Source organism: Triturus cristatus, chromosome 2_2 (genome assembly GCF_964204655.1).
Source record: "Triturus cristatus chromosome 2_2, aTriCri1.1, whole genome shotgun sequence".
NCBI classification, from domain to species: Eukaryota; Metazoa; Chordata; class Amphibia; order Caudata; family Salamandridae; genus Triturus; species Triturus cristatus.
The window spans coordinates 1,235,027,276-1,235,050,776 of record NC_140582.1 but is presented as its reverse complement, the minus strand read 5'-3'; the positions used below and the strand labels follow the sequence as shown (position 1 = coordinate 1,235,050,776).

The following is a 23,501-nucleotide window of genomic DNA, read 5'->3' as shown; positions in this document are numbered from 1 at the left end:
AGGTGCACTGTCAGGCTGCACGAGGGTGTGAGGTGCACTCTCAGGCTACGCGAGGTTGTGAGGTGCACTGTCAGGGTGATAAGAGGGTGTGAGGTGCACTGTCAGGCCGCATGAGGGTGTGAGGTGCACAGTCGGGCTGATATTAGGGTGTGAGGTGCACTGCTAGGCTGATATGAGAGTGTGAGGTGCACTGTAAGGCTGATAAGAGGGTGTGCAGTGCACTGTCAGGCTCATACTAGGGTGTGAGGTGCACTATCATGCTGATACAAGGGGGTGAGGTGCACTGTCAGGCTGCACACGGGTGTGAGGTGCACTGTCAGGCTGATACGAGGATGTGAGGTGAACTGTCAGGGTGATACGAGGGTGTGAGGAGCACTGTCAGGCTACCCTTGGGTGTGAGGTGCACTGTAAGGCTGACACGAGGGTGTGAGGTGCACTGTCAGGCTGATACAAGGGTGTGTGCACTATCAGGCTCATACAAGGGTGTGAGGTGCACTGTCAGGCTCATACAAGGGTGTGAGGTGCTCTCTCAGGCTGATAAGAGGGTGTGTGGTGCACTGTCAGGGTGATATGAGGGTGTGAGGTGCATTGTCAGGCTCATACAAGGGTGTGAGGTGCACTGTCAGGTTAATACTAGGGTGTGAGGTGCACTGTAAGGCTGATACAAGGGTGTGAGGTGCACTGTCAGGCTCATACAAGGGTGTGAGGTGTACAGTCAGGCTGATACTAGGGTGTGAGGTGCACTGTAAGGCTGATACAAGGGTGTGAGATGGACTGTCAGGCTCATACAAGGGTGTGAGGTGCACAGTCAGGCTGATACTAGGGTGTGAGGTACACTGTAAGGCTGATACAAGGGTGTGAGGTGGACTGTCAGGCTCATACATGGGTGTGAGGTGCACTGTCAGGCTCATACAAGGGTGTGAGGTGCACTGTCAGGCTCATACAAGGGTGTGAGGTGCACTGTCAGGCTTGTAAGAGGGTGTGAGATGCACTGTCAGGCTGATATGAGGGTGTAAGGTGCACTGTAAGGCTGATACAAGGGTGTGAGGTGCACTGTCAGGCTCATACAAGGGTGTGAGGTGCACTGTCATGCTGTTACTAGGGTGTGAGTGCACTGTAAGGCTCATACAAGGGTGTGAGGTGCACTGTCATGCTTGTACGAGGGGGTGAGGTGCACTGTCAGGCTCATACAAGGGTGTGAGGTGCACTGTCAGGCTTGTACGAGGGTGTGAGGTGCACTGTCAGGCTCATACAAGGGTGTGAGGTGCACTGTCAGGCTTGTACGAGGGGGTGAGGTGCACTGTCAGGCTCATACAAGGGTGTGAGGTGCACTGTCAGGCTTGTACGAGGGTGTGAGGTGCACTGTCAGGGTAATACGAGGGTGTGAGGTGCACTGTCAGGGTGATACGAGGGTGTGAGGTGCACTGTGAGGCTGATACGAGGGTGTGAGGTGCACTGTCAGGCTGATACTAGGGTGTGAGGTGCACTGGAAGGCTCATACAAGGGTGTGAGGTGCACTGTCAGGCTTGTACGAGGGGGTGAGGTGCACTGTCAGGCTCATACAAGGGTGTGAGGTGCACTGTCAGGCTTGTACGAGGGTGTGAGGTGCACTGTGAGGCTGATATGAGGGTGTGAGGTGCACTGTCAGGTTGATACAGTCAGGGTCTCCTAAGACAAACCAGGACGTACAACATAAATCAAACAAAATGGAGCAGGCTTACTTGCCTTCTGTTGGGGCATTTAATAATGCCCGGGGTAGTATTCAGTGATTCTCTTTAAAGGAAAGGCCTGGTGGCACGCCCATAGCCAGATGGACTCCAAATGTACCGGGCCTTACTTGCCCCTACTAGTGCTCTGCTCTGTCTGGCTGGCATCACCCCTGCACCCCACCCCCACCCCCTGACTGGTAGAACTAGAGGAACAGGACACTGAAACGCACGGACAGACTGGTACTAACATCACTCCTGACAAAAAGCTCCAGGAGTGGGCCGAAACACATCGACACAGATAGGGTGTGAGGACATTTTATCCCTTTCAGAACACCCTCGTCACCTAGTCTTTAAACATACCAGGTGCACCCAACATTAAAGAGAAATTGGGGTGTCTATGAGGTATTTTTATCTTACAACAGCTAGACCCCGAAGGTGAGAAGATCAGAAGTGCTCCCTTGAATGCGGTTGAACCCACCCAGGTTTAAAGGGACTAGGATGAGCCCAGTTGATGAAGCATGACACAAGAATCGCGGGTGAGGGGCAAAAATAAACAACTTTAAAGTTATTCAGAAAAATCTGAACATTCATCCAGTCGTAAGGGTACAGGATACATGTGGTTGACATTATATGATTTGGGAGACGGTATCCCTGGCACTGGCCTTCCTGCCCCTGGAACTGCACTTGGTACTTCTGGCACTCCCCTTGCTATCCCTGGCACTACCCTTGATACCCCTGGTACTGCCCTTCATGCCCTTGGCACTGCCCTTTGAATCCCTAGTATTGCCCTTGGCAACCCTGCCACTACCCTTGGTACCCCTTGCACTGCACTTGGTACCCCTGGCACTGCACTTGGTACCACTGCCACTGCCCTTGCCACCCCTAGCACTGACTGCCCTTGGTAACACAGGCACTGCTTTTTCTACCCCTAGCATTGCCGCTGGTACACCTGGCACTGTCCGTTGCGACCATGAAGTAGGTAGCAGGAAGAGGAAGTGAAGTGTCCCTACTTCCCATGGCCTGTCTCACCCTGACACCGTTGAAGCACAGGGGATTCTGAGGAGAGACAGTGGGTGGGGCAAAGGGTCGACCATATGATGCCACTAGTAGTAAAAAATACTTTATTGCATTAATCATTTGATTACAATAAATAGAAAATAAGCAGCATAAAAATAGAATAAAACAATCACATAGTTACCATACGTAATATCATATAAGGAAGCTATACATTGGTTGTGATACCTGTCTTTGCATCTATATACAGATCCAATAAAAACCATCTAGTCAAGTAATGTTTTATAAGCATGTTCTAAAAACTGTACCATCCTTCTGATTGCACTTTCCCCTGTGAGCCTAAAACAGCAACGTATAGCCTCTGTAGTTGTTCTTATCTTGGCATTATTAAAAATGGGGCGAAATATAACCTCCGTGTGGGCAAAAGTCTCGGGCAGATGCATATTGTTGGACTTGGCCCTTTTTGCAGGGTCATCCCTAACCTTTTTGCCTTCCTCCTGTATTTTTTCTGACCTGGTTTTGGCTGATTTATGACTCTGGGCACTTTACCACTGCTGACCAGTGCTAAGGTGCTTATGCTCTCCCTATGGTAAAATGTTGACATTGATTGGTTTCCATGTTTGGCTTATTTGGTTTGCTATCAGCCCCTAGTAAAGTGCACCAGGAGTGCCAGGGCTTGTAAATACAAATCCTGCTGGTGGGCTTGCAGCGCTGGTTGTGCCACCCACACAAGCGGCCTAGCAAAATGTGTCTAAGGTCTGCCATTGCAGAACCTGCGTGCAGTCTGGTACTGTCATGCTGACTGCGCAAGTGCACCCACTTGCCAGTCCCTAAGCCTTCCCTTAACTACATATTAGTCACCCCTCTGGTAGGCCCATGGGCAGGGTGCATTGTAGGCATAAGGTAGGACATGCCCTGATGTGTGTGGCATGTCCTAATAGTGAATTACAGCCATTTTCGTTTTTCACTATTGAAGGCTACCTGCTCTCCATAGGCCAGAATGGGCTGCTGGAGTCACTACACCCTGCGACCCCAGTGGACTCATAGAGCATGGTAGAATGTCAAGTTTAGTATGCCTGAACTCAGAATAATAAAATACTTCTTTTAGTAAAGTTTATTTTAATATCCTGCGTTTGTAAATACTACTTTTAGAAAGTTAGTATTTACTGACCTGGCCATTTCAGTCCGCCTCTGCTGTGTGTGTGTGTTCTGCCTAGCAACAGTAAGGAGCAGGGCTGGGGAATTCCAGGAGACAGGCTGGCTGCCAGGTGGTGGGTAGAGAGATTACACCAGGATGGGTGGGAGGAGTACACCTTTGACTCTGAATAGACCTGTGCTCTGCCACCACAATGCCGGCTCCGCCCCCTGTGTAGCGGCTGATGTCTCTGCTCTGTGCACTGAAAGGAAAGAGCAGAGTCACCACAACAAAGTGCTCCAAAACTGGACTGAGCTAGGCCCAGGCCCCCTGGCGCTAAAGAACAAAAGAATTGTACTATAAAAGAAGGAGCCCTGCTCCTAAGAAATCAGATCCTGTTTACGCAACGACGAACCTCTGCCTGAAGGAGAAGGACCTGGAGAAGCTGAAGGAGGAGTACTGTCTCTCTGCCTGAGAGACTGGCCTGCAGTGGGTGCCTGTCTGCTGGAAGGAGAGGAAAAGACTTAAGGAAAAGACTTTGATTCAACTTGTGCTGAACTATCTCCAAGGGCTTGCTAGAGAACTTGCCTCCTGAACTGCACCCCAGGAACATTGGGCGCTACCCTCCCTTGAAGGAGAAGAGACTGCCGTGGGTGATTCTACACCGCTGACCCCGGAGAACCTTGTGCCTTAATCTCGCTGTGCAACGCGACTTCTGCTGCTGGAGTAGCTGTGAGCATCGTGACGGCCCGCAAGCCTAAACAAAGTAAGCAACTGCCCCCTCGAGCCGTAGCTCGCAAAGTAAGGAGGAGATCCCTGTGTCCGAGCATCGAGCCCTGCGACCCCCCCGGGCCGTAGAAATCACCGTAAGGACCTGTGCGCACTGTTCGCCCCAACCGGATGAAGCCGACAGCGCGCGGCACTGAGATATCGCCCCCCGGCTGCCCCTCCTGCTTCTGCCCTCGTTGGTGTGCTGGGAAGTTGAGGAGTGCCCCCACGAAGCATCACCATTCACGGAGGAGCCGGGACCGAGACGTGACGTGGGACACTCGTGTTCGACATCTGTAAGCTGCCGTGACCTTTCCCCGTCAATAAGAAAGGTATTTGTGACTTGTAGCGCTGAGATACGGCCCGTACTGACCTTCGTACGAGCCGTACCTGCATTTGAAGTATTTTGTGTGCATTGTCCGGCCCGTACGTGCCTTGTACGAGCCGCACCTGCCTTCGAAGTATAGCAGTTCGCACCGTACTTGCATTTGGAGTATCCTGCTTTGAGCCGTACCTGCCTCTGTTTGAATCGTACCCGTGTTGCCGTCCGTGTACGGCGTGTCCTCATCACTGTACGGTCCGTACAGTAGTAAAAAGCATTGCCGGCGCTCACGCGGGAAGCGTGAGACTTGGCAAGCGAAGCCGAGAGCAAGTTCGACGCGTCTCTACTAGGTACGGCCCGTCTGGTTCAAGGCCGGTCGACGCGTACCTTACGCGAGAAGCGTGAGAAACGGCACGACGTACGGAAATAGCAGTACGAAGCGTATCTGAAGCGCTACGAAGCGCACAAGCCCCCAAAGGAACTTATTTCAAATAGAACTGTGCCATTTTTACAACTGTGGACTGCCTTTAAGCCTGTAAAGAGTAACTGGATTAGTAGTATTCACCAAGAGAACTGTATTTGTGCAACCTGCCTGCAAGAAACCTTTTATATAAAGACTTCTATTTTTGATAAATACAGCCTTGTGTCTTTGTGTGGTGGGGTGGTGATTATTGTGTGGGACAACTTGAACGCTTAACCTAATGCCCTCTGGAGACCTAGCCTGATTGCTCGCGCCGCGTTACCTAGAGGGTGAGCAGGGGTTATTTTTAAAGAGGTGATCCTTTGCCCTGACATAGAGGAAAGTGTCCCTGCTTGTCGCAAGTGCATACCTGCGCCAACCAGAGACACCGGATTCTAACACATATTAAATGTTCAAGAGTTTCCTTGCCGGTTCCACAAAGCCGTCATCCCTGAGTATCTTTAAGTCCCTTCAAACTTCCCTATCAGAATACAGAATTGTCTGAACCTTACGTATTTCCATTTAATGTAGCTGGTCAAATTCCATCCCCAAAATTCTTGAGCCTGCAAGGTATATGTATCAATTATTAAGTCTGTGTGTTTATATTTCCCGCTTGTAGACGATCTGAATTCCACTGTGTTAACTTTAACGTTTTACATATTAGTTTTTTCCGCACATCCCTGGTTATTCGTCCCATCTCCTGTATATCAGGCAGTTCATAAGAGTCTATTTCCATCATTATAGTAGAAAGTTGCAGATCTCTTACTTTTTTACTCCGGAGTTCCTCCATTATTAGATGTTTCAATGTGCATGAATCGGCCTTAGCACAATCGATAATGTTGTTAACACAACTGATCTTATGGAGCATTTCCAGAGATTTTAGGCCAAATTCCACCCGTATCATACCATGTGGAGTAGCCTGTCGTAAATGGAGTATGGTGCGTACGCATTTCATGAAGCGTTTTTCAAAATCAAAAAAGACTTTCTTGTCCATGGCAGGAGATGCGTACATAAAAACGGAATCATTTTCATCTGTAACGCTTTCAGAGATGGGATAATTGCATTCCCTCCGCACAGTTTCATAAATCTCACAATTGATTTTGTAATAGTTATAGATTTTACACTTTTGCAGACCGTATGGTTTAACCATGATAACTTTGATACGCCGAGGTAGTTATATTGATCCACTACCTCGATTGTATTATCTCCTAGAGTCCACGTTTTTGATTGTGTAGGCCGTCCAAACGTAACAATTTTTGTTTTAGATAAGTTAGCTATCGGACCATTCACTTTGTTGTACGTGTCTAGTTGGTTCAGTTGATGCTGTAATCCATTAGGAGTTAAGGATAAAATGACTAAATCATCGGCATCTGCTAGGTATGGTATTTGTTTGTCCCCCAAGTTAGGTGCCACACCCATATCTGAACTTAACACGAGTCGATATCTGCAATGTTCAAGGAGAATAATAAAGGCGCAAGGACACAGCCTTGTTTAAGACCGTTAGTGGTATCCATTTTTGGAGATAGTGTATTATCATGAGCCAGCTTCACCCTGACCCCTGTATCCGAGTGCAGGGCAATAATAAAATGTAAAAGGTTCAAATCGACCTCCCATGCTGTTAATTTATTCCACAACCTGTGCCTGTTGACCTTGTCGAATGCTGTGGAATAGTCCACAAGGCAGGCCTATAATGTTATTTTCCGCAAGCTTGCCTTTTTTCCCATCATGGCCAGTGAAACAATTGTATCAAGGGTCGAACACCCTAAGCGAAATCCAGTTTGCGTTATTGGTATTAATGGTTTTTCCTCCGCCCATGCCATGAAGGAGGAAGCAGGAAGAGGAAGGGAAGTGTCCCTACTTCCCATGACCTGTCTCACCCTGACACTGTTGAAGCACAGAGGATTCTGGGGAGAGACAGTGGGTGGGGCAAAGGGTCAACCATGTGATGCCACTAGGGGTCAACCGTGTGATGTCACTAGGGGTCTACCATGTGATGTCACTAGTGTTCTACCATATGATGCCACTAGGAATCAACCGTGTGATGTCACTAGGGGTCTACCGTGTGATGCCACTAGGGATCAACCATGTGATGCCACTAGGGATCTACTATGTGATGCCACCAGGGGTCTACCATGTGATGCCACTAGGGTCTACCATGTGATGTCACTAGTGGTCCACCATGTGATGGCACTAGGGGTCCACCATGTGATGCCACTAGGGGTCTACCATGTGATGCCACTAGTGGTCCACCATGTGATGCCATTAGGGGTCCAACATGTGATGTCACTGGGATCTACCATGTGATGTCACTAGTTGTCCACCATGTGATTTCACTAGGGTCTACCATGTGATGTCACTAGGGTCTACCATGTGATGTCACTAGGGGTCCACCATGTGATGTCACTAGGGGTCAAAGAGTTCTGTGACAGCTAAAGGTGGCAACAGCTTCATCTTCGCCGCTGTGTACAATTCCCTTGAAATGTTTTACTTCCCCTGCGATTTAAGAATTCTATGTACTGACCTTTTTATAAGTAGATTTGTCATTTGATAGTTTTAAAAAGTGGGTGTGTGGGCTGCTTGTCTTTCTCTGATCAATAACATCCCACGCCCTTGGATTTACAGTAAAGATCTGGTTAGACTGATACGAGGGCACACACTAACCATTGTTTCATTTGATGCATTTGGGGGAGGAGTTGAGGGGGAGGAGGGATACCCACCTTTCCCAGGACTTTGCCGCTCCTGTTCATGCAGATGTAGTAACCGCTTTCCTTGCCCTTGATGCGGACGTGGCTCCCAAACGTGTCGGTCTCCACCATGAGAAGCGCTGCATAGGACAGAGGGACAGAGGGAGAGGGTTAGTGAGGTGCTAGAGGTAGGGGCGAACATGTTCAACACCAAAGCGCGAGGAAAGGTTGCTTTTTTTGGTTCGAAGCAGGAAGAGCTCAAGAACACATCTTCCTTTCTTGCCGCACAAACTGAAGAGCCCTCCCATCGGACTAGAATAAATATTCTAAACCCCCTCACCCTAGAAACAACTCAACCCACCCCTCTGGCACTAACACCTCCTGCCCCCAGCGCCATGCCCAAAGTTTCTGTGCTGCATTGCGTGACAGGGAGAGAGCAAGAAAGATTCATATGCAACCGTTCCTCCGACCTGCAAGCGCTCTAAAGTTACTGAAAGGCAACACATAGCACTAGGCAAACGCAACACATAGCACCATGCAAACCCCACAATTAGTAAACTTGGAAAAAACTGGGACGCTGGGACAAAGGTCTAAAACCTGGCACTGCCCCAGTGCATCCATATCATCTGGTCACCCGAGTTCCTAGAACTCTTGCACCATGCTCTGCAGTGCGCATGACACCCACCTTCTCCTACACATCGCACGGATGAACCACATTCATGCAGACCAGCCCAGAGCACTCTGTAATCACACTCCGGATTCCTGCAGCTGGTAGGTACACCCTCCACACACAGTTTAGCGCTGATTGTGTCAAAGGCACGGCCCAGACAAGCAGCCTAGCGCCATCTTATAGCCTGTGTTCTGTCTGGGCTCTGCAAGATGGCCGCCTCCCTTCCCTTGTGCACGGAACCACCGGAAGCTCTGCTTTAAATGGACAGACACAATGGGAGAGTGCTGGTGCTGTCTAGAATCTCTAGACCCAAGGGGCTTATTTACAAGTCCCTTGCGACACACATGTGCCGCCATAGCGTCACTTTTGGGATGCTCCAGAGGCGCAGTATGCAGAACCATACGAACAAGGCCATGAAATGCCACTCTGTGTGGCTTTTCATGGCCTCGTTGATCTGGAGTAAGGCAACGCAGCGCAAGTCCTGCCTTGCCTTACTCTGTGTCAAAGAGACGTTGTGATGGGTGTTGCCCCACAACACCCATGGACTTTGACGCTGACCCAGATTTACAATATCTCGAAAACCAGGGAGAGCACCAAAACCTTGCGCCTCCCTAGAGCAGGCATAATGAGGAGAAATGAGGAGAAATGTTTACATTTCTCCTAGTTTTTTTCTCTTTCCACGTGTGCTGCAGAATAAAATGCCTCTTGTGAATGTTTTTGTGCAGGAAGGTGCCCCTTCCTGCACAAAAACAAGCATGCCAACAAAACAGACACCCTTGCACCATGGTGCAAGGTGCCTGTGTTGGCGCTCGGCTGCAAATTGTGCGCCGGCTGAAAGCACGGGAATGCACCATAACTTGTAAATACAGCGCATTCCCGCCCTTTCTAATTGGCGTAGAGCAGCGCAGCAAAATGCCTTGTTGCGCTGCCCTACTCCAATTCATTGTAAATAAACCCCCTAGATTTCACATCATGGCTCGCTTCACCAGGCCAGACCAGGCTTGTGCACAGTCATTCCTAAAGCAAACCCCAAACTCTGGCCGCAATAGTGCGAGCGGTACGAGATGAGGTGTGCAAGAGGACAGCACTGGTGTCATAAGAGAGATTCATACACAGCGCTATCATGGCTTATCTTTCCGTCAGAGCAGGGCCGTGGGCGATGGCAGACCCCATCTGAGACCACCGCCACGGTGGGCCCCTTGCAAGCCTGCCCACAGCAGAATGATTCCCCAGTCAAGCCGCGAGTGGGGCTCTGACTCACATGTGGCATGCTCAGGGCCGGACTGGCCTATAGGACAACAGGGCCCGATGGGCTGGTCTGACAGGTCAGTGTATGAGGTGTTTTTTGATGTTTGAGGGTCTTCTGGGCCAGTTTTTACTGTTGATGATTCTGATATTATCACAAACATGGCCTGCAGCCAGGGCCGGCCCTAAATCGGACTGGCCGGGACAGCCCCCTGTGTGGAAAGAACATTGGGTGTTTGTTGTGGGGGCAAGGTAGTTGCGGTGTGATGGCGGGAGGCGTGAGGAAGATGGGGTAAGGGCAGGGGATGGATGGGGTGCGAACAATTACACGAGGTACATTATTGAGACCAAGTGGGCTGGATGAGCTCTTGTTTGCGTGGCATTACGTCAGGCAGCTCCCTGTGCCCCTCTGATACTGGGACCCCCCGCCTGGGCCCAGCTCGTCCATGTCCAAGGCCGGCCCTGCCTGCAGCAAGCACAAATCCGTGCAGCCTTCCATACCTTTTTTTTAAAAGAGTTTTATATAGCACAAACTTGACCCAAATCAGTTATCAGAGCGCTTTACATAGCACCAGTTACGTTACATTACGACACACATTCATTTTTGTTAGGCACAATCAGATTAAGTGATTTGCCCAGAATCACAGGATGCTCAGTGTCATTGCTGAGACTCGAACCCAGTTCCCCAGATTCGAGGGCGACCTCCCTAGCCGTTAGGTCAACTCCTCTCCCCTCACCTTGTAAAGCACCTGCACAGCTGTCTTTAAAAGTTCAAAACTGTCTCAGTGTGCAAATGTGGGCCTCCTTCTTAGCTCTCTGATTGGTTAATGTGGGCACTTGTACTTTGGTACCCGGGTCTATGCCCCATCCCAGGCCGACCCTGGAAATGCTCCCCACCTTCACTGGCCTTTCATCAACAGTGACGGTGCAGAGGCCAGTCCACCCCTGGGAGAGAAGGGAGGGAGAAGACCTGCTCACAGTGGGGGGGTCAGGTGAGAAGAGGGGAGGGAGAGAAGAGAGCAAGAAAGAAGAGGAGGCAGAGCGGCACTGGCCGGAGTGAAAACAAAGACGGACGTGTTCGAGGGGGAATGCCGAGGTCTGGACGAGGGCGAGTGAGAAAACAAGAGAACATGGAAGACTAATGTGTAAGGAGGGGAAACAGGTGACATGGGTGAGAGAGGTAGAAGAGGGCGACGGAAAGGTAGAGGCAAAGAAAAAATCAGTAAAAGAAGAGACCAGACACAGAAAGGGGAAAGGAACCAAAGGTAAAAGAATTGAAATGGGGTCAGAAGGAAAAAAAGAGGGGCAAGGAGAAAATATCAAGCAGAGAAGAGGGAGAAAGAAGGGAGGAAAGGAGTGGCAAAAGAGAGAAAGAGGAGTAAACGAGTTAGAACACAGGAAATGTAAAGTCATGAGAGAGAAAAGAGTGACTGAGGAGAGGGGATGAAGACAAGAGATATCGGATTATTCGAGGATGAAGAGAGGAGGGCTGATTCATAAAGATTTGGCTGCAGTGATTTAATGTAAAAGGATTTGTAAAGCGCGGACTATTCACCCGTGAGGGTCTCTAGGCGCTGGAGTGAGGGAAACTTAGGAAAACGGGTGCACTGGTTTCCTTTTAGACTCCTGTTCCTTAAAAATTGACGACTGGGCTTTTAAAATGTCAGGTTACGCCTAATACATGCCTAATACATGCCGGACACATGCCTGACACATGCTACTGCCAGCAGACACGTCTGATGAAAGCTCTGGTGTGTTATGTGTAGCTGTCAAGCGCTCTACCACCCGTGAGGGCATCATGGTGCTGTGCAGGTGTGTGCGCCCAGCCCTGCGGCCCTCCATGCCGGGCATGAGTGGATGGTGGGCAAAGGGAGAAGGCACCACCACAGGTTTTAGAGTGGGGGCACAAACCCCCTCAGTCCGAGGCGAAGGAAAGAGAGGTGGTGTATCCTGGATTCTGCACCACCCCCGACCCACCGACCTCAAGAACTACTGGACCATCTCGCTCCTCCCCTTCGCAGCCAAAGTTGTAGAGAAAACAGTTAACAGGGATCTGACACGATTAATCGAAGAGAACGCCGTCCTCGACCCATCCCAATCCGGATTCTGAAGCAACCACAGCAGCGAGACCGCCCTACTCGCCACCACAGATGACATCCACACCCTCTTGGACCAAGGCCATTCTGCAGTCCTCATCGCACTCAACCTACCAGACTACACAATGCCGGCATACAAGGAACAGCCCTGGACTGGATCCGATCATTTCTCATTGGAAGAAGCCAAAGGATCAGACTGCCACCCTTCCTCTCCGATCCCACGAAAATCACCTGCAGAGTCCCACAGGGGTCATCACTGAGCCCGACCCTCTTCAACATCTACAGCCATCGTCTAACAACACGGCCTCAACATCGGATCCTACGCCGATGACACCCAGCTCATCCTCTCCCTCACCAAAGACCCCACCACCGCCAAACTCAACTTCCAGAAAGAAATTCAAGACGTCGTAACAGCTGCCTGAAGCTCAACGCCAAGAAGACACCCTTTCAGCATGGGACAACATCTGGTGGCTGACCGCCCTCAGAAGCTCACCTACCACCTACCCCTCAGACCACGCCAGAAACCTCGGCATCGTACTCGACTCATCACTCACCATGAACTAACAGGTCAATGCCGTCACCTCCAGCTGTTTCAACACCCTCCGCATCCTCCGCAAGACCTTCAAATGGATCCCCCCGCCCCGAGTCAAGGAAGATGGTCACTCACTCACTCATCACCAGCAGACTGGACTATGGAAACGCACTCTACGCCGGCATCAACAAGTCCCTACTCCACAAACTCCAGACCATACAGAGCCCCGCAGCCAGACTCGTCCTCGGCATCCCCGGCACGAACACATCAGCCAACACCTACGAAGTCTCTACTGGCTCCCCGTGGACAAAAGAGTCCCCTTCAAAATCCTCACTCACGCCTACAAATGCCTACACAACAACGGACCTAAATACCTCAACGACAGAATTAACTTCCACGTACCCAAAAGAACCCTCCGATCCTCCAACCTCGCATTGGCTGAAACGCCGCGCATCCACAGAGCCAGAGCAGGTGGAAGATCATTCTCTCACATTGCAGCCAAGACCTGGAACAAGATACCAGCAGACTTCAGACGCGCCCCCTCCCTGAACACCATGAGGAAGACCCTCAAGACCTGGCTCATCGGCTAACAGACCTATGGACCCGAGCCTCAGCGCATTGAGACCCTCATGGGTAAGTAGAGCGCTTACCATTCCCCTGATTGATTGATTGATTGATTGATTGCACCACACTGGCATTTGAGTTAGGATTAGTGAGCGGATTACGTAAAATATTTTAGTGCTCTACCTTTTGGTCTCTGCTAGTTTTACAACAAGCGTAATGTTTTGCAGTTAGGGTTGCATTTCCCTTTGGTCTTAGCCAGGAACACTTTGCCTGAGGGTGCCAGGCTTCAACTGACCCCTTCTTAAGCGTCATCTCGGTGCTCACCATGCTTGCTGCCATCCTCGCCGTTGGCATTCACCTTCTTGCCAAGGACCTGCACATGCTTGCTGGTGGTACGGCTGTAGAGCTGGTACATCCGGATCTGTTTCCGGCTCAGTTCATCCGGGTTCCGAGTTCGGTTCTCCACATAGACCCTGAAGTCTGCCAGGGTCTGGTGGGATCCCTGCAGGAGGAGTGAGAAGAATGATAAGTGTGAGAGGAGAACACAAGACCTCCTAGAGAGCCACCACACACACACACACAGCCTCACCCCCCACTATAGCTATCTTGTCCCCCAAAGGCATTCCTTTTGTCTCTCTCTCGTTTGCAGTCAAGAGGATTGTTGCATACTTTTTCACTAGCGTTGATGCTGTACCTTGGGGAGCACTTTAATACTCTGACCGCCCTTAGGCTACCTTTGAAAAGGTCCTGGTTGTGTGTCACCCACTATCCGTACTATAATTGTACCGAAGTCTGCAACCCTCACTCTGTGCTTATGGATAGGTCTCCCTTTCCAGGTAATGGCTGATTTGCACCAATCTGCACACAGTGAGTGACTTTCAGGTCAATTTGTTTATTTCAAATTTTGTAGAGATAGATTAGGACAGGTATACAGAGTTATTTAGCGAGCTCTCCGCTCCAGCTAAAACTAAGGTGCGTTATTAAGTGAGACCTGCTGTAAAAGTAGAACCGTAATCAAAATGAAGGGGGTCATTATGATGGCGGAAGGACCGCCACTGACAGGCCGGCGGTGGCGGTCCTTCCCCCATCACCAAGCGTATTACTCACCGCCAAATTAGGATGGCGTGGGGACTTCACTGCCAATGGCAATCGCACCGATTGCCTGGCGGACGGTGCAGGGCCCCTAAAATGGTGGCAGTGCCTAGCAGGCACTGTCCACCAAATTAGAATGTGGGCATAGTAAAGGCCTTTCCATGTGAAAGGCTGGCGGCGATTGGGTTTGGGGCCCGTTGCGGGCCCCCTTTTTTGGGGGGTGTCGCCATGCACCAAGTGGCAGGCACCACGTGGTGCCTGCCACGTAGTGCAGGGAAATGCAGTGCAAGCACTTTTAACAATGCGGGCGGTGCTGCAGCCAACAGCACCGCCCGCAATGTTAAAAGCCCTGGATGGCGGGCACATCCTAATCGCAGTGGTGGGAACTAGTCCGCCCGCCATCGTAATCAGCTCCTAAGTATTTGTAGTTGTGTGAATCCTTCAGCAGTTTTGGAGATGTTTCCAGGGTGTTGGGTGGGCTTCAAAGGTTGTATTTTCTAGATATTTTGACAGACGCGCTTCAGAATAATTGAGTGACGTTTGCAAACTTTACTGGTCACTCCATTCCAATCAGAGGCCAGAGGACTTCAAAAAGATGCATCATATAGAAGTCCACACACACGTCATCCTGCGTGCCTACACAATGTCACAGCCTCGCACAGAACTTCATAGAGTCAAGGAGATGCAAGGGGGGTGCGCTGAAAATACAAAGGGGGGGCTGACAGAAGCAGTTCGAAAAGCCTTGCTGAAGAGGCAGTTTCACCGAAAATGTTACTTCATAGAATAAAACACGAAACTCCTACAAACTATTTCTGAGCAACGTCCAATATTTAGAAACACCGAATGATGAATTTAAATGTAGATTTTAAAGTAAACGCTGAATGTAGTGACCCTGTTTCCCTGTGCCACACTTCACAAAAGAGACAGTCCCTTCACAGTCCAATCTGCGGCTCAACCTGGTCTTCCAAAGCAGCCCATTCAGGGCCTAACGATCGAAAGCTAAACTCCACCAATCAGCCCCAAATTGCCCTCAATTGTGTTGAAAATGCATAATTGCTGGTAAATCAGTTGACAAAAATGCTTCAAATTATACTAATTTCTGAAAATACAAAAAGTGTGGCTTGTGCAGTTTGTGTATGTTGCCCAGTTGCCTAGAAACTTTGGGAGTGTTGGCCGAAAGGGGTCGCTCTCTCGGAGGTAGCCCTTACGCCCTGGGGTCTTTGCTCTTTTGCCCAGGAGAGGCGTGTCTAGCACTCGTGACCTGAGGGGTTTATTTACGAGACCCTTGCTCCGCCCGAGGGTCCCTTTCTGTGACGCCTTGGCTGCGCAAATGACAAACTCATATCTATAAAGCGACGCAAAGTCACTCGGCGTGGCCTTGAATGGCCTCAGAGATATGGCGTAATGCAGAGCAGCGCAAGTCGCTGCGTTGCCTTAACCTGCGCCAAGGAGGCGTTCCATGGGCGTTGCAGTGGGCGCTCCCGCGCAACACCCATGGATCTTGACACCCCTAGATTTACGAGAGAGCATGGAAACCTGGGGAGGTGCCAACACCTAACGCCGCCAGAGGGCAGGCGTAATAAGGAGAAATAACGTTATTTTTCCTTATTTTTTCATCTTTCCCTGTGCGCTGCATTCCGCTTTACACATAGAAAGAGACAAATGCCTCCATGGATTGATTTTGTGCAGGAAAGCGCCCCTCCCGGCACAAAAACAATCCTGCCTGCTAGGCACACTTGCACCATGGCATAAGGGTACTTACGTTGATGCTAGGCTTCCGAAATGGCACCAGCGCAGGGGGAGGGACAGGTATGCACCATATTTCATAAATACGGTGCATTTGTGCCCTTTCACTTTGGCGTAGGGCAGCGCAGATAGCTGACTTGCTGCGCTGCCCTACGCAAAATCCTCGTAAATGAGGGGCCCTAATGTACACGCAGAGGGGGTGAAGTAGACCATGGCGGGTGTCCCGCCAGCTCACCAGGTCGTGGAGTCCATGGCCTGCACTCCCTGGTGGAGGAGCGTTTGCCACATTCAGAGACCACCACCCGGCGGAGGGATCCTGGTGCTTTCAGCAGCGCAGCGGGTGTGGGCACAGAAGCCTTGCCGAGGACGTGCCATGCTTGTTGCCCGCACTCGGCACCGTTAATTGCTTGAAATAAAGAATCTCCCAAAGTATGAGTTTGTTTTATGAAAACAAAAAGCAATGGCCATGACACAGGGGGTGTTTTCTTCCTGGATGTGGGGCCTTTGTGTGTTTTCCCTACCCAGACCCACCATGTCTCGCAGGTGACCCTGCTTAGGGCGTGGCAACCATCACATACAGCACACTGGTCGCCAGGTGAAGGTTAGAGCGGGGAACCCTAGATCTGACGGGCGGAGCCCCACCAACCTGCTGGAGTGTATGTATGTATGTATGTATATATCATGACCTCAACAAAGTGATAACAGCTATTATTATCACAGCTACTGCTCACATAGTTTGATATTTTTACATTTTATGTTGTGAACATTTCTTACAATGTTTGAAAAATGAATGAAAAATGATGGATATTTGTGAAACAGATTTTATTTGTTATAATAATTTGCAGTTTTAAGATGTTTATATCACCAATTTAGGCAGAAATCAAACTTGGCAAATACAAGTGAAATTGAAAAAATATACCTTTCAGGGCATTTGTACTTAGCATTTGATCCTGCCTTGATCTATCGTACGGCAGACTTGTGAGACAGGACAGCAGGAAGTAGGTGTATTTTTCCTCCCTGTATAGAGAAGTCACCTGCAGAGTAACTTCCTGGGGACATCAGGCGATTAATCTGACCTGCGACGTCTAGCTGCTTGTCGAACATTACTCCCAGGTTCCTTGCCTAAGTTGTCGGAGACGGACACTCGCCTGCCTCCGTTGACCACCATGCTCGGTTCCGCAGGGTTATGCCCTTACCGAACCATAACCTCTGTTTTATCGGTGTTGATTTTATGAAAGGTTTGGTTCATCCAGCTCATGACGTCAGTCAGGCAGATATGGAAGCTGATAGCTGTGACCTCCGAGTTTTGTGATACAGATACGACTAACTGAGCGTCATCAGCGTATGAGACCAGAGTGAAGCCAAGTCTCTGATAAGTCTGGCCAGCGGGGGGACAAATGTTAAATAGGGTCGGTGATAGGGCCGATCCCTGTGGCACCCCGCAAGGAGGATGGAAAATGTCCGATTTGAGATCCTCCCAATGTCTCCTCTGCGCTCTAGACGCTAGAAAGGAGGAGAGGAGGGTCAGAGCCGTCTCTGTAATCCCCACGGCCTCCAGCCGCCGCACTAACACCGCATGAATCACAGTGTAAAATGCTGCTGATAGGTCTAGTAGGATAAGGACTCTGCCTCCCCATCCATCTGCCTGCGAATCTCCTCTGTGGGCATTAACAGGGCAGACTCGGTAGAATGACGTGGTCTAAAGCAGGGCCGGACAGGCCGTAGCGGGCACCGGGCAATCGCCCAGTGCACTGCACGGGTGGGGGCCGGTTTTGGGCACCCTGGGGGCCGTTTTTGTTACAGGGCCGTTTTTGCAGCATAGCTGCAAAATCGGCCCTGTAACAAAATAGGCCAAAAACCGGCCCTGGCAAAGAGCTCGGTGGCACCCCCAACCCCCCCGCGGGGAAGGGGGGGGCAGCCGAGCACTTTGCCAGGGCCGGTTTTGGTTCCCAGTCCAGCCCTGGTCTAAAGCCATGTTGGCTGGGATCTAGAAGATTATTGGAATCAAGATGTTGGTTTAGCTCACTATTTAGTGATTTTTCAAGTATTTTAGCTGCTATTGGCAGGCACGATATCGGTCTGTAGTTTTTAACCTCAGTCAGATCCAGGGTGAGTGTTTTCAGAAACGGCCTGATACACGCCTTCTTCCAGGACCGAGGAAAAACCCCTGACTTGATTACTTCGTATAGGAGTGGAACTCAATGGGCGCTAATCTTTTCTGAGTCCAGATGTAGAGTGGCAGGGGGCACGGATCATTAGGAGAGCCCGACTTAGGGTTATATTATCAAGGACGGCGTTAAAAATTATCGCCGGTTTAGCGGCAGAAAACTGCCGATAAAGCAGCGATAATGGGCTTGATAATATGCCCTGGAGAATTCCAATAGAAGGCCATGTTAGATGTCCTTCACATCTCACCTGAGCTTCAATTGGAATTCCATAGAGCATATTATCAAGCCCATTATCGCCGCTTTAGCGGCAGTTTTCTGCCGCTAAACGGCGATAATTTTAACGCCGTCCTCGATAATATGCCCCCCTGTTAGTAGTAGGAGATTGTTTCACTTTCCTTACACATACCTTAATCCTCCGGCGTTATGGCCCGCTGCAGGTATTTCTGAGCTAACGTAACGCCGAAGGATTCAAGGAAGCGCTGGTTTCTCCTTTGAGTAATTCTGTGAAGCAGAAGAGGTCTTCGGTAGAGGAATGCCTTTGATTGGCTCCTTTCTTGACTTGTCCATGGTGTGAAGACTCCAGGCATTGAGGTTTTGATTGACTCTGAGGGAGAGTGCACAATCTATTTTGATCATCTCTCCAGGAGAAATGTTCTCAAACAGGCTGTACACGCCTGGTTTATAGAACTGAAGAAGACCCCGCGCTGATGTTGCCTACCCACACTGGTCTATAGGGGGTCAAAACGTCGACATTAACTGCACAAGCATTTTTGGCCCACATAGACACATTTATGCTTGGAAGGAAAATTGCCTGTCTATCTAGGGTGATCTAGTGTATATGGACGCAGAAATGGGTCTTTGTTTATGTGTTATTTATTTATAATATTTTGATTTTCCGTTTTCGTTGATATTTGTGTAATTTTTCAGTCACTTTTTTATGTCGCGACTATGTATTTTTATATTTCCTGTTATTCTGTTCTGAATTTGTACAATGTCTTAGTACTGTCATTCATTATTATTGTTATGATTATAAATCACATACGATATATGATTTTCTAATATTTTGTACACAATGTTTCTAGTTAAATTGAGTTTTTGACATTTGTGTTTTGTGTTAATGTTTATGGTCAGTTGTGTGTTTTCATGCATCATTAATTGATAGTCCTACTTCAGTGAGGACAAATTGATCAATAATTTCCTTCTTTGTAGCAGAATACTTTGCTGTCCCTACTCATACTGTCTGCTGAGTTACTACCTGCCCTGATTACTTTGCTGTGCTTACACATACTCCACACTGAGTTACGTCCTTCGCAGAATACTTTGCTGTTCTTACACATACTACACACTGAGTTATCACCTTCGCAGAATACTTTGCTGTTCTTACACATACTCCACACTGAGTTACGTCCTTCGCAGAATACTTTGCTGTTCTTACACATACTACACACTGAGTTATCACCTTCGCAGAATACTTTGCTGTTCTTACACATACTACACACTGAGTTATCACCTTCGCAGAATACTTTGCTGTTCTTACACATACTACACACTGAGTTATCACCTTCGCAGAATACTTTGCTGTTCTTACACATACTACACACTGAGTTATCACCTTCGCAGAATACTTTGCTGTTCTTACACATACTACACACTGAGTTATCACCTTCGCAGATTACTTTGCTGTTCTTACACATACTACAAGCTGAGTTACCACCTTCGCAGATTACTTTGCTGTTTTTACACATACTACATGCTGAGTTACCATCTTCGCAGATTACTTTGCTGTTCTTACACCTATTAAACTCTGAGTTACCACCTTCGCAGAATACTTTGGTGTTCTTACACATACTCCACGCTGAGTTACGTCCTTCGCAGAATACTTTGCTGTTCTTACACATACTCCACGCTGAGTTACCACCTTCGCAGAATACTTTGTTGTTCTTACACATACTCCACGCTGAGTTACGTCCTTCGCAGAATACTTTGCTGTTCTTACACATACTCCACGCTGTTACGTCCTTCGCAGAATACTTTGCTGTTCTTACACATACTACACACTGAGTTATCACCTTCGCAGAATACTTTGCTGTTCTTACACATACTACACACTGAGTTATCACCTTCGCAGAATACTTTGCTGTTCTTACACATACTACACACTGAGTTATCACCTTCGCAGATTAATTTGCTGTTCTTACACATACTACAAGCTGAGTTACCATCTTCGCTGATTACTTTGCTGTTCTTACACCTATTAAACGCTGAGTTACCACCTTCGCAGAATACTTTGTTGTTCTTACACATACTCCACGCTGAGTTACGTCCTTCGCAGAATACTTTGCTGTTCTTACACATACTCCACGCTGAGTTACCACCTTCGCAGAATACTTTGCTGTTCTTACACATACTCCATGCTGAGTTACCACCTTCGCAAAATACTTTGTTGTTCTTACACATACTCCACGCTGAGTTACGTCCTTCGCAGAATACTTTGCTGTTCTTACACATACTCCACGCTGAGTTACCATCTTCGCAGATTACTTTGCTGTTCTTACACCTATTAAACGCTGAGTTACCACCTTCGCAGAATACTTTGCTGTTCTTACACATACTATGAGCTGAGTTACCACCTTCACAGAATACTTTGCTGTTCTTACACATACGCAACGCTGAGTTACGTCCTTCGCAGAATACTTTGCTGTTCTTACACATACTATGAGCTGAGTTACCACCTTCACAGAATACTTTGCTGTTCTTACACATACTCAACGCTGAGTTACGTCCTTCGCAGAATACTTTGCTGTTCTTACACATACTCCACGCTGAGTTACCACCTTCACAGAATACTTTGCTGTTCTAACACATACTCCATGCTGAGTTACGTCCTTCGCAGAATACTTTGCTGTTCTTGCACATACTCCACTCTGAGTTACGTCCTTCGCAGAATACTTTGCTGTTCTTACACATACTACGAGCTGAGTTACCACCTTCGCAGAATACTTTGCTGTTCTTACACATACTCCACGCTGAGTTACGTCCTTCGCAGAATACTTTGCTGTCCTTACACATACTCCACGCTGAGTTACGTCCTTCGCAGAATACTTTGCTGTTCTTGCACATACTCCACGCTGAGTTACGTCCTGCGCAGAATACTTTGCTGTTCTTACACATACTACAAGCTGAGTTACCACCTTCGCAGAATACTTTGCTGTTCTTACACATACTCCACGCTGAGTTACGTTTTTCGCAGATTACTTTGCTGTTCTTACACATACTACGAGCTGAGTTACCACCTTCACAGAATACTTTGCTGTTCTTACACATACTCCATGCTGAGTTACGTCCTTCGCAGAATACTTTGCTGTTCTTACACATACTCCACTCTGAGTTACGTCCTTCGCAGAATACTTTGCTGTTCTTACACATACTCCATGCTGAGTTACGTCCTTCGCAGAATACTTTGCTGTTCTTACACATACTCCACGCTGAGTTACGTCCTTCGCAGAATACTTTGCTGTTCTTACACATACTCCATGCTGAGTTACGTCCTTCGCAGAATACTTTGCTGTTCTTACACATACTCCACGCTGAGTTACGTCCTTCGCAGAATACTTTGCTGTTCTTACACATACTCCACGCTGAGTTACGTCCTTCGCAGAATACTTTGCTGTTCTTACACATACTCCACGCTGAGTTACGTCCTTCGCAGATTACTTTGCTGTTCTTACACATACTACGAGCTGAGTTACCACCTTCGCAGAATATTTTGCTGTTCTTACACATACTCCACGCTGAGTTACGTCCTTCGCAGAATACTTTGCTGTTCTTACACATACTCCACGCTGAGTTACGTCCTTCGCAGAATACTTTGCTGTTCTTACACATACTCCACGCTGAGTTACGTCCTTCGCAGAATACTTTGCTGTTCTTACACATACTCCACGCTGAGTTACGTCCTTAGCAGAATACTTTGCTGTTCTTACACATACTCCATGCTGAGTTACGTCCTTCGCAGAATACTTTGCTGTTCTTACACATACTCCACGCTGAGTTACGTCCTTCGCAGAATACTTTGCTGTTCTTACACATACTACGAGCTGAGTTACCACCTTCGCAGAATACTTTGCTGTTCTTACACATACTAAAAGCTGAGTTACCACCTTCGCAGAATAGTTTGCTGTTCTTACACATACCCCACGCTGAGTAACGTCCTTCGCAGAATACTTTGCTGTTCTTACACATACTCCACGCTGAGTTACCACCTTCGCAGAATACTTTGCTGTCCTTACATATGTCACCTGCTGTGTTACAGCCTGTTCAGAATACTTTGCCATCCTTACACATACTGCCTGCTTGCTGAGTAACAGCCAGCCCAGAATACTTGCAGTCCCTTGACCCCACTGTGCCTCGCCCAGAAAGCTGTGCTCAGTGTCTGCACACTTAATCAACCAATGACACTTTAAACAACTGAACCAACGAGGCAGACCTGGTGGGGTCAAAGGCCACAGAAAGAAATGTCCTGAAGCCAAACTTGACAGGCACATCGTGGCTGGGGCTCAGGAAACACCTGGAAACTGCCTGTCCACTGTGGGCTTTGTGGCACTAGACAGTCTGATCTCTGGGGCAGTGTTTGCACGTCCGGCCACGTGATCACGTCTCCCGTGATAACCCTGTAACAAGCGAGCCCCTCACGTGGATAACTGGACCCACGCCGTCTACGATCACCCACCTTTTCGGGATTGATGAAATGTTAATTTCACCTGTCATTTTTTTTAAGTTTAACAACTTTGCACGTTGCAAAACTTCGTTTGCAGAAGACTGTTCTCAGAGTCCCTCCCTAAAGGCAGTTTGTGCAGGGATTAATTTATGTGAACCCCACTGTTGCAGAATTATTTCTTGCCATTTGAATGCCGCCCTCGTGCAGCGCCTGCCTGGCCAGGCCCACAGCAGCCCTGGCAGTGGTCGCTTTAGGCAGCGATGGGCACGAGGCTTAATGTGGCAGCTTATCTGTGGCGAGATGATTCCTGTTTACTTTACTCCGGTGATTCTATGGTTGAGACGCTGGCAGGGGTGGCAGGATGCCAAGGCGTCTACAGGCTCGCTCAATGGAAACAGAAGAAGGACTAGCCTGGGGGCAGACGAGCCTCAACCATCCTGTCGGCCGACCACCGGGGTATTGGAATTGTATTGTAATTACTTTTATACAGCGCTTACTACCCCTGGCGAGGCGTCGAAGTGCTTTTCGTTGAATAGCACACTACTGCGGAACCCAACCAATAATGCTTAGTGGTGAATT

At 48.8% G+C, this 23,501-nt stretch overlaps 1 protein-coding gene across 2 annotated transcripts in view; it reads right to left on the bottom strand.

Moving 5' to 3' along the window:
- Positions 1–23,501, bottom strand: part of LOC146863474 (fibroblast growth factor 18-like) — a 238,997-nt gene that overhangs the window by 19,344 nt on the left and 196,152 nt on the right. For both annotated transcript variants that reach the window (XM_085643377.1, XM_085643378.1), the window contains exons 3-4: positions 13,524–13,701; positions 8,126–8,232 (exon numbers count right to left, since the gene is read on the bottom strand). In XM_085643377.1, coding sequence (XP_085499503.1) covers positions 8,126–8,232; positions 13,524–13,701 — 285 coding nt within the window. The remainder of the gene's footprint in view (positions 1–8,125; positions 8,233–13,523; positions 13,702–23,501) is intronic.